The sequence below is a fragment of the Apteryx rowi genome, unplaced genomic scaffold (genome assembly GCF_003343035.1).
Source record: "Apteryx rowi isolate R43461 unplaced genomic scaffold, aptRow1 scaffold_4, whole genome shotgun sequence".
Taxonomy (NCBI): domain Eukaryota; kingdom Metazoa; phylum Chordata; class Aves; order Apterygiformes; family Apterygidae; genus Apteryx; species Apteryx rowi.
This window is the reverse complement of record NW_020450529.1, coordinates 9,905,192-9,917,006: the sequence shown is the minus strand read 5'-3', so window position 1 is coordinate 9,917,006 and position 11,815 is coordinate 9,905,192. Positions and strand designations below refer to the sequence as shown.

Below are 11,815 nucleotides of genomic sequence, written 5' to 3'. Positions count from 1 at the left end.
GGCGGCGCCATGGGCTGGGCGGGGGCGCAGGGCCGGCTGGCGGCGGGGCTGCTGGTGAACCTGGCCGCCTCCATCTGCATCGTCTTCCTGAACAAGTGGCTGTACGTGCGGCTGGGCTTCCCCAACCTCAGCCTCACGCTGGTGCACTTCGCCGTCACCTGGCTCGGCCTCTACCTGTGCCAGGCGCTCGGCGCCTTCGCCCCCAAGAGCCTGCGGCCGCGCCAGGTGCTGCCGCTGGCGCTCAGCTTCTGCGGCTTTGTGGTCTTCACCAACCTCTCCCTGCAGAGCAACACCGTCGGCACCTACCAGCTGGCCAAGGCCATGACCACGCCGGTCATCGTGCTCATCCAGAGCCTGGCCTACGGCAAGACCTTCCCCCTGCGCATCAAGCTCACGCTGGTGAGGAGGGCGCCGGGGGGGCCCGGGGGGCGCCGGGGGGGGCCCGGCCGTGGGGGCCCTCGGGGCCTGACGCCGCCTCGGCTTTGCAGCTCCCCATCACCCTGGGCGTCTTCCTCAACTCGTACTACGACGTCAAGTTCAGCCTCCTGGGGATGGTGTTCGCCGCCCTCGGCGTCCTCGTCACGTCGCTCTACCAAGTGGTGGGTAACGGCTCCCTCCCTTCCCCTGGGGGGGACGGGGATCCGACGGGCACCGGCTATTGCCATTTTATCGGCATCCCCCTTCAATTTGGGACGCAGCAGTCGGGTGTTTCCATAGAGGAAACCAAGTGCCACCTATAGATGCAGTACAACCTTTCTGTTTGGTTGGACCTATCCCTGTCAAGCATGTTTTTCCAGCCCTTCAGTATTTCTCATGGCTTATCCTTGAGGTGTTTCCATCCTTCTTCTGTTTCAAACTCGACAGTCTGAGGTATTTCTATAGCGGCTGCACCAGTGCCAAATACAGACCTGATATAACCTTTCTGTTTGGTTACAGTTAAAAGAAAGCTAGATATGTTCAAAGGTTACCTTAGCCCAGCATTGTACTGCCATGTGCAGCTCATTAGCTACCCTGACTTTAAAAGCTTCCCAGGTTAGAGCCCCCTTTCATGTTGATGTGACAGTCGTCATCAAATTTAGCCTGAATTTCTTTGCAATAGATATACTGTGCCTCTGAAAGAAGCAAGGCTCTTTGACCTGTAGTATGCAAGGTGCCTCTTGTCCTGTTTTGGGGCTAAGGAGGAGAGAGAGGCTGCAGAATAACTTCAGATGATGGAATAGCATGTGTACTGTAGAAATGTTAGCACTTGAGTGAAATTTACCTGTAAGCGTTCAGAAAACTTAGCAGATTTATGTTGTGTACACTGGATGCCCTGTTACTCATAAATTTGTACTGATAGTTTGTGAAATATTAATGTTAGGCTTATTCTGCAGTGGAATACTAAGATGCATCCTTTTTGCTTGTAACACTTATCTCATAACTATACATAACTAATGCTTACTCTTAAAGTGTGCTATACTGGAAATCCAAGTTATAATCAATACTGAAATGAAATTCAGTAACTTTGGAATGAACTGAAAAGTAAGACAAATGGTTACTGTTTTTGTTAGCTTCTGTGTGGAGGAAATACAAGAAGAGAGAAACAAAAGTCACCATGTTTCATAGTCTTTTTTCTTTTTTTTTAATATAGCTCTGGAAGTATTCCTAAGAATAAATTGCAAAGTTTTGTGAAAGTAAATTTATTACTTTGAAAAGCAGCATGAATTATGCTGTGTTCAAATATGTGCTGGTTTAATATCTCTTAAATTGATACGTTCAATCATAATATGAAATAAATAGCATGCTTATTAATAATGCAACATATAAAGAAGATTGGATGAAGGGTAGTCCCTGCAATATTGCTTGCTCTGCTTATGCAAATGTATTCAGCTTTATGGTAGATAAGACCCAGAATTTGCTGCAAGAATAAAAGGGAGCTGTCATTTTTTCCCAGTTCTATTTTTTTTTTTTTTTTTTTTTTGGTCCTTATTCCCAGACTATAGGAAAAAAAGAAGGTTTAGGTGCTAGGCATTTAGCTGGAAGGAAGTCTTAACTGCATTCTCTTTCCACCTTACATGACTGCACTTCACTACTTGGGTGCTCACCGAAGTCGAACAAACACATAGGCCTCTGGTTAGGCAAAGGTGGAAGATAAGGCTCAACAGTCCTTTTGTCATGTAATATTGCACACGTGATGTATTAGTGACCAGTTTGATTTTGCTCAAGAGGTTGGGGGGGGGTATTTTTTCCCTCATGTTTAACAACTTTCTCTTTTGATTTTAGTGGGTAGGAGCTAAGCAGCATGAGTTGCAGGTAAACTCTATGCAGTTGCTGTACTATCAGGCACCAATGTCCTCTGCTATGTTGTTCTGCATCATACCCTTCTTTGAGCCAGTCTTTGGAGAAGGGGGCGTATTTGGGCCCTGGACGATTTCTGCTGTGGTAAGACTTCTATTGTTTTGTTTTGTTTTTTTTAATCATTATTATTGATGAATTTACATTTAATATTTGATATTAAATCTTGTTTCTTTGCAAAACAGATTCTTTGTACAAGCATTGACTATAATGAGATGAGAAGGGTACGTGGAAAGAGAAAAAACTCCTTATTTTTGTCCCCCCTTCTCTTAGACGAGTTTCTGTCAACTGATATATGTCCTTATTTTTGTTTCTGTTTAGAGGGCATCTGAACAACAGGAAAACTTGACAAAACCCAGAAGCTTGTCCTAGTATATTAAATTAAAAATATATAAATGCCCAGGTTCCAGCTCTTTCTGTCCACTCAGAAAAGAGATAAGCATGCTCGCTTCTGATACTCTCAGCTTCTCTTCTTTGGGAAGATGCTAACATTGATTATTCTCCAGAATTACTAGTTTACTTTAACTAAGAGGGCTATAATTTCTCTCCTTATCTTTCCGTCCTTGATGTCACCAAAAACGAGCCAGTGGCATATTCTCAACCACTGCTGATCATGCCAGTCAGTGATGGGTGCAAGGTCATTTCTAGTAGTGCTGAAGTTTATGAACAGAATAGCAAGTATTTACAATAATAAAATTAGATATCTTTTCTGATACAGAGGGTTTTTTGTGACCATAAATAAGATTTTGCCTGAAAGGTAAAGAATACACCTTCTGCATGTGAATGCGTAGCTAAATTTTTCAAGCCACTCTTAAATGTACATAGATGGTAAGAGAGAGAAGGTTGTAGTTCTATCAGTATATATTTATGGACATCATACCCTGAGCTGCTCATAGATATCACCTGTGTTTGCAGTGATTTGAAACTTGCTTTTGTTCTCAATTTGTTTTTCTTGGATGATGTTTTGCCTTTGATGAAGGTAAAGGAACCAAAATAAATAACTTGGAATGTATCTACAGACGGCCAAAAGTATGTTGGATTACTGACAGTGTCCATTAATCCACAGATAATGGTACTGCTGTCTGGTATAATAGCCTTTATGGTAAACTTGTCCATTTACTGGATCATTGGAAATACGTCACCTGTCACGTATCCTTTGTAATATTAGTTGCTTCTCGTTTCCAGATGAATTATGTTAGCGTTCATTCTGACTGATTTACTGTGGGAAAATTAGTTGGTTACCTACCTGATTTATCTTATATATTGAAACTGGAAAAGCATGTTCCTGTCTTGGCATATTTTGTTTCTCTGCTTATGGTTTGTATAAAGAAGTACAGCTAGCTTACTAACATGACCTTCATACCTATAAAGAATGTTCACCCATACTTTGGCTGCCTTGAGGAAGTGTTGGTGTCAGTTAGTTTGTAGTGCATGATGGAGAGTGCATGATGGGTGGAAAGTTTCACATGGAGGCTAATTCTCAGAGCTGCGGAGATACTAGAAAGTTGCATGAATGTGACATAACATTGCATGCTTTGGACATAATTAGTGAAGTTCCAAAGTGTTCCTATTTACAAAATGTTATACTTGCTATTATCCTTAACAGATGTCTAGATACAACATGTTTGGACATTTCAAGTTCTGCATCACCCTCCTGGGAGGGTGCCTCTTATTTAAGGATCCATTGTCTGTAAATCAAGGCTTTGGAATTCTGTGCACATTGTTAGGTATTTTAGCTTATACCCACTTCAAGCTTAGTGAGCAGGAAGGCAGTAAGAGTAAATTGGTTCAGCGTCCATAAAGCAAGGTTTTCTGGAGATTAATAACATTGTGAGGGAGAGCAAACATTTAAATGCATTGATTTTAGAATGCACAAAATTGCTTCATTCAGTTAGAACTGTTTTTGGTTTAACTGCCAGGACCATTATTCTATAACTAAACACAGCAAATTGAATTATGTAAGATGCTGGGGTTTTGCCATCTCAGTCCATCCGAATGTTTTCATTAAAGGTTAACTTAAAGAAAATGGCACACTTAAAATTGCTATGGAAATTTTGCAGAAGTAGCTACAATATTTGCATATTAAATGAGAACATTATGGCTACTCTTATAATAGAGAGAGGGAATCTTGCCCTTGTGCTCATGCCAGTATTACTGTTATGAAGAAACTTGGAGACGCTTTTATGCAGATATTCTGGTATGTAAAGATGCTTGCTCCTTTTTGTCTGGTGAATGATGAAGAGGAAACATGCTTTGTTTAGTTGTTTTAAAAAGGGCCACCAAACTCATTCCTAATTCTTGTATGCTTTCTTATGTACATGTTTGGCTTAAATACATTTATAAATTTCAGCTGAAGGTATTAGATAAAATTACTAGCGGAGTGAGACTAGAGGATACATTGGAAAACTTGAAGCCACAGGCCAAGCTGTGGAAAAGCAGAAAATCAGGTCTAAACAGTTCATTGTAAATTCTTCTTTTGATCTGTCAGGACATTAATGAAGTCATTAGTATTTAAAAAACTTGTTATTGCTTTATAATTTTCTTTATGCCAAAACCAAGGATTTTCATGAGATCTTGTAAGTACTTGTGAGCCTAATAAAATCTCTGAATTTGTGGTAATTGCCAATATTTTGCAGCCAACATATGCAGACACCCATTCTGAAGCTATTCTCAGAGAAATCTTCAGAAAGCTCACCATCTGTAATGGATGTGAAGGGTGATCTCAGTGTTACAGTCTTCTCTCTCCTGTATTCAACCCCACCTCGCTCCCACATCCTTTCCCAAGGGTTTCATTCCATGAGATCTGCAGATTTCACGGTCATCATCATTCTGGAGGGAAGGCAGGGTTGTCCAGACAGTTCTGGGTAGGCAATGTTTATTCAACAGATAGTCCTCTTAGGACCTTCTCAAAGTGACTAAAGTATGTGAGGTGGCAGCTACTTCTGCCTTAATTTGGGAATACTTTGCAAAACTAATTTATGCCAGTATCAAGCACTGATTTTGACAACATGGAAGGAGGGAGGAGTACTGGTCTGTTTAAAACACACACACACTCACTCACTCACTCACTCTGCTTCCAGTAAATCAGGTGAAAGTGTATGTTCACTAGATTGACAAGGTTAGAATTCATTTGCAGTATCTTAATCCTTACATTTTGGGTTTATTTTATCTTCATTTACCTTTAGCAGATTTAAAGAGGGGAATTACCTGAATAAAAACAGGTGTTTGGATTTTCCAAACACCAACAGGAATGGTAAGATATTTAGTTCCTCTAAACTTTTCTACAATGGAAACAGTAAGTCTTTGATGTGTAAGAAACAATGCAGATCTTTTCAAGCTTGTAAATTATTTATTCTGTTACAGAATTCTTGGTTTTAAAACAAGTTATTTCTCTGTGCAAACTAAGTTTACACTGTAATACTCTATATCTTTTCAGAGTAAGAAATATCTGAATAATTTTACGTCTTTACCAGCTGTGTCTTAGACATTGTACAGGTTCAAGGATTTTTTTAATGCATTTTTATAAATCTATAATTAGTTTAAAAATACAGCCTGGACTGCCAAAAGATATGGTCAGAACAGGACAATCTCTGGATGCATATCCTTCAGTATGTGCACTGAGAAAGACATTTGCACTAATTTGTGCTGTGCACAAGTTCTTCTAAAATGTAGACATACCGTGAAGACATTCTTACAGTTAGAAGTAAAATGACAGAAGCCTGTATGACAACAAGACTTGAGGTGGGACTGATGTAAATATAGAGTGGCAGAATGAACAGAACAGAAATGTCTGATAATGCACAAGACTCCTTAAGGAGAGGAGCAGATCTGCAAGAGAAAACTAAGAAAATGATGTAAGACGATGTATTATAAATAGTCTGTTGCTGGAATGTGCAAGTCCTGAAGGTCACTTGAGTGACATGATTTTCCATATGTTCAATAGCTCTCCTTTGAGATATACCTGTTGTGTCTAACAAATAAAATATCTTGAACTTTTTCTGTGTCGTATGGTTCAAAATACTAAATGCAGAAGACTTGTATAATCATGGGATAAATAGATCTCTTTGTACCGATTGTTTCTTTGGATACCGTATATTGGGTGGAAATTCAGTTTTAATCACTTGACTAATCTCTGCTTATTGAATGGGAGAACGGTTGTTCTTGTCTTCTTCTTCTGATTGAATTGTCTACACTTTAATGGTCTAGGCATTTACTATACAAAATGGTGCCACTTCCGTTTTTGCTTACATAAATGTAATTTCAAGGAGTTTGCTTTGAGGCTGAATTCTTGATACAGATGAGGAAGGCTGCATGGTCCGACTTCTCTTTCACTGTGCAAATACATGCACACACCTATGGGTGCGCATGCATGCTTGTAAGCTGCCTGTGTGCTTTCCTTCACTACCTTCTTTCTCTCACCTAAATCCTTCCTGAATGCTCCAGTCTCTGCATGTTCTCCATTTCCATCTCTGCCCTATACAAAGGGCCCTGGGTTAGAGGTTATGCTTTAGCCTTATAGCCTTATAGCCTTATGCTATTCCTTTTTTCTATTCTGTGTTATTCCTTATGCTGTTTCTATTTTCTCTGCTATTCTGTCTGTTTTTTCCCTTATGCTGCATGCTTCCCTTCCCACTCACCACTCTTAGAAGTCCCAATGCTTTTTGGACGATGGGGAGGAGGATGGGAGCAAAATGGAGTTACAAGTAGTACATTGGAACAGGGTAACTGGCACCAGCCAGCTGCTTCCTTTACAGACAAGTATATGGAGAGTTAGTGGGATTTAATCTTTCTTCAGTAGATCAAGAGGAGGAAGGGGTGAGAGAGACTTTGTTTGGACTGTTTGTGTTTACTGCAAGCACTGTAGTAATGTACTTTGCCGAACTTTTAAATCCTGTGTTTTATAAAAATTAATGCTACTTATCCCATAGAAATTTGCTTGTTCTGATGTTTACTGTGTCACTTTAATGTATGTTTTCCTGCTAATTATCTGTTTCATTAAGTTTTGGCATTTATGAAAGAAAAATGAGAGACTTGGCATCTTTAACACTGTGTAGTCATCATCCTGTGTGTGCCATCACAACTGGAGCAAAACTGTACAAACCATGGCATATAGTTTCTGCTTTGTTTTCACTTCATTTTCACTTCATTGTGGTGACAAGCTGGACCTAGGCTCTATTCTGTTATCAGGTGGTTTGCTGTTTGTTAGCATTGTTGTCTTTAAAATGGTACCATTAATGCACCATTAATTTCCCCTGGAAATGCTAGTGTTAGATACTAGGGTGACATTTAACAATCAGAGCAAATGCAGATGATTCTGATTAAAATATGAGTGGGTAGTAGGAAGTTACCTTTGTTAACCCTGTCCCTGGAGATACTTTAGCTGGTTTGACCAGGTTTTCTTATTTGCCCAGAAGAAATAGGAAGTATGCCTTCACTTCTACACACAGATACTCAGCCATTCAAGGCTTTTTGTTTGCTCTAGCATTAGTAACTCAGCACATGTTTGACAGATGTTGTATCTGTTTTTGTACGATTCGCTAAGTTACTACAGGCTCTGGGAATGCTGTGCCAGAGGAGTTTTTCTGTCGGTGAACAGTTACTCTCTCAGGCTTGAGGTTGAAGGATAGTAGTTTGCTGCTTTTAAATATATGAAAAGGCTGTTTGTCTTCCAAGAAGTCTACCTTCAAGACAGAGTTTCAGTTCAGCAGGAATATATCCTGTCTCTGTCTCATTCCATGAAATGAATGCCCAGTGGTGGCCCTGGGCTAAAGCAACATTAAAGCCTTGTTTGGGCTATCCATAGTTTTTATTTAATTTATTTGAAAATGTTAGTGGCAGTCAATGCTGGTAAGGTATTTGTCAAACTTTTAAGATAAAAATCTGAAATTTGATAGTGCCTTATGCAGGAGGAGCTTCAGAAGAGTGTTTTTAAAGCATTTTGGAGTACAGCTAGTTTCTACCCCAAATCTAGTTTGTCGCATATCTTCTGTAAAATCTACCAAAAGGAAATGGTGTAAGTATTTCTTAGCTGGCTTTATATATTTATACAGTTGGGCTCTCGAGAAGGGACTTGCTCTTGAGCAATGCTGTGCTGCTAAACGCTGGCACACTGCTAGTGTTTAGCAATGATGCAGAAACATCCAGTGCCATGCTCCTGAAATTCATTAGCATACTGAGGAAGGGGAAAAGGTGGCTCACTTTGATAGGCAAGAGAGCTTTTTATCTCCTTGTTTTTAGCAACAAATGCAAGACCTGCAGTTTGCTGGAGTTCAGAGGCCTTACTTGCTATTCCTCAGTTTGCCTTTCATGACAGAATTTTCTCCCAAGATGTCTCTTCTGCTCCCCATTACACAGTCAGTGTCTTACCTAGATTTTAAAAGTGGCAGATTTGGGACTGCAGACATACGAGTTCTGTTTGCTTTTAAAAAAATTTCAGTAACCATTCCCAACCCAGCTTCCCTGTTTAGTGAGAACACAAAGAAGAGGGGTGCTGAGTAAACAAAACAAATGGCTAAGTGTTGAGGTTGTGGTTTCTCTTGCAGAAGAACTTCATTCTTCTAACTGTAAAGATGCAGTTATTTCTGCTTGTTTCTCTTTTACTGTTATAATCAGGTACATGTGCACAAGCACCAGGTCTCTGCTCCATACAAATTCATTTTCTTCCTGCTGCTTGCTATCTCCCTGATAGCAGGTTCAGCCTTCTGTTTGAAAGCTCACTCAGTTGCTGTGAAGATGATTGGGGTGTCAACTACAGAAGATTAATAATATGAAGTGAAAAATCATCAGCAGGAGCTGATATAATCTTGGGTAATAAGAGATCCCATTCTAAAACAGATGCATTAAAAAAAAAAAAAAAAAACAAAAGGCAGGCTTAGCACAGGGGAGAGGTTTATCTCCAAACAGGTATTGCAAAGAATGCAAGAGCTGAACTGTATGAATTCTTACTGTGCTGTAGTAGTTGACAAATTTAGTTTCAGTTAGCTTTCAATAATACTTGGTAATATAAATGCCATGCAAGAAAAGTAAATAGCTGGATTCAGACATTCTAAAAATCTCTGTGAGCCTCGGTTCCCCAGAGATGGTTTAACCTTCCTGGGAGAAGGGAGCTGTTGTTCTGCCTCCCGGTCACCCAGTGATGCTGCAACTACTGAAGGAGGGTTTGTGTGCCTCAAAGCTGGTCTGTTTTTTTCAACTATATCAGTTGGTCTAATAAAAACATACCACCTCTCCCTACAGTCCTTGTCTCACTGAAGATACCGTCTATGTTTTGGTCTGACTTAATTGGATAATGCTTATATCTTCCTTCAGTGGCTGAAAGGTCTAATGCATGGTTTTAAAGTAAAGCATATTCCATCACCCTGTACAACTGCAGCGTCCAGTCAGCCCTGCTCTAGGGCATCCAACCTAAGCCCAGAGGGTCATAGTTACAATCTGTGGTTCAACAACAACTAATGCAAGGGGAAATGCAATCCCTCTTTGTTTCTAGTTGCAAACTACTGTTGCTCTCATAACATAGTCTTTGGCACTTCCCTTCAGTAGGTGCATAGGAAGGCTCCTTTTCCTGTTTCAGTCTGCCCCTTCTATATAAAGTATAATTATGCCATATTTTAGGGAATTCTGGAATTGAGACAGAAATTGTATCCACAGCTCACATGAATATATTGACCTGAATGTTGCTTGTTTTTTTTTTTTTTTTTACTTAGGTTCTCTTAACTGTCCTATCTAGGAAAAAAAAAAAAAAAAGTAAATGCTTAAAATATAGGAGGAGTCAAGTTAACCTGAATTAAGAGGTAATTTTCCAGCTCTGGAGTTGCGTGTGCCTTCCCTGCTGTAGTAGCTCAGTACCTAATAGGCACAATATGTTGTTTTTATAATGGAAAGGCAGGAATGGACATGGACAAATTAAACATAGTGCAATGCAAATAAACTCCATATTTAGAAGTGAGTAGTGGGATGGATCGAAGGTTGCTTGAGAATTAGTATTGCAAAGATACATTCTCATTTGTTAGTGACTTCATTGGAATGTGAATATAAGTCTTTCATTTGAAGCCACATGATTATATTTAACAAGCTCCCTAAAAGTCCTACCACAGCCTTCTGGGTAACTAACACATGCAGGATGCACTAGCAGTGTGTCATAAATGACCAGGATTATTTTTAGAACTGTAGTGGCTCTATCACATCCAGGAAGTGCAGGGAGGAGGTTTCTGGTTGAAGCCCAGTGTAAGAATGTAATTTTTAAGGAGCTTGGCACAGAAAACAGTTGTATTTTAAACAAGTTTGCTTCTCAGCCTCTGCTTCATAAGAAAGTAGAGATGTGTTCTCACTGGGCAAAGCCCATGGAATCATCATGACTCCTGGGACTCCCAGAACAGAGGTGGCTGTGTAGGTTAAATAAATAAAAAGTGAGACAGTGAATTGGGGAAAACAGAGTAATATACAGCACATATACATCTAGGCAGAATTTTAAATAGAAGGTCTAAGTTTACATGTTTAACTCCACAATTAGGTATCTGAAGAACAGGTCCAGATTTGTCAGTGGTGAACTTCTTCCCTTTCTGTTACAGCTAATGGAGAATGGCATGTGCTCAGCATTTCCAGAAATAAAGATGCATAGTTTAGATAGCTTTGGAGTAAGATACCTTAGTTTGGGCTGACAAGTTTTAAATCTTTTTGGTCTCCAAAATAAATTAGATATGCTGTTTAACAAAGAAACAGAGCACCCTTATTCTGCTTCCTTCCCTAATGTTTTTATCCTTAACCTCTGGGGAAAAAGAGAGTTTTTTGTTGTGTATCTAACTACAGTGACTGACTTGGTTTTTGTCTTGCAATACATTGGAGTTGCATATTAAAAACTTTCATTAAGATCTTGTAGCTTATCTACATGTGTATGTGTTGATTCCATGCAGGTTTCTATCCTTGAGCTGAATGGAAAAAGCCCCTCATATTACAGAATATCAACTGTTACAAAATAAAAAGCACAAAATTTGTCATAAATTAAACAGTCTATCAGAAATAATTTAGCAACAAGCTGCTCTTCAGGGAGTGCAAAGATGATGCTAAGGTATTCTGGGATCGAGACTGGTTTACTTGTTAAATGCATTTCTTGTGTTTAGTCAAAACTTGGTTTGCTATATGTTAATCCAGTTAGAAGGAGGAATCGACAACGGTGGTCATACGTCCTTTAGGCAATTCTGATTTATTTCTGAAAACACATGATCTCATTTTCCTAAGTGTGAGAAAACTGTTGTAACCACAATTAATAGTGTACCCATGCTTTTTTTATCAAGTATCATTCCCCAGAGACCCACTTCTTAAGCTTTTCTTCAGGTGCAGTTTGCATACGACTTTGGTCTGCAGGTAAAAAAAAAAAAAAAGAAAAAGAAAAAAGAAAGGGAGAGAGGCAGCAGACTTTCTGAAACAAAGCCCAAGCAAACCTCCTGAAAGAGGGTATTTCAATTTATGGATTTATGCATTTGCC

The 11,815-nt window shown here is 39.6% G+C and overlaps 1 protein-coding gene across 3 annotated transcripts; it reads left to right on the top strand.

Moving 5' to 3' along the window:
• The first annotated feature begins 6 nt into the window (after positions 1-6).
• On the top strand, positions 7-6,331 carry SLC35E3 (solute carrier family 35 member E3). 3 transcript variants are annotated; one of them, XM_026074895.1, is made up of 5 exons: positions 7-399; positions 489-599; positions 2,263-2,421; positions 3,401-3,483; positions 3,949-6,331. In XM_026074895.1, exons 1-5 carry the CDS (start codon positions 10-12, stop codon positions 4,133-4,135), a joined length of 930 nt encoding a protein of 309 aa, XP_025930680.1. In that variant the 5' UTR covers positions 7-9; the 3' UTR covers positions 4,136-6,331. The 3 variants fall into 3 exon arrangements, with proteins under 3 accessions (XP_025930680.1, XP_025930682.1, XP_025930681.1); XM_026074897.1 differs by lacking the exons at positions 3,401-3,483; positions 3,949-6,331 and adding exons at positions 2,520-2,558; positions 2,656-2,734; XM_026074896.1 differs by lacking the exon at positions 3,949-6,331 and having other exon boundaries at positions 2,520-3,493.
• Positions 6,332-11,815: the final 5,484 nt, after the last annotated feature.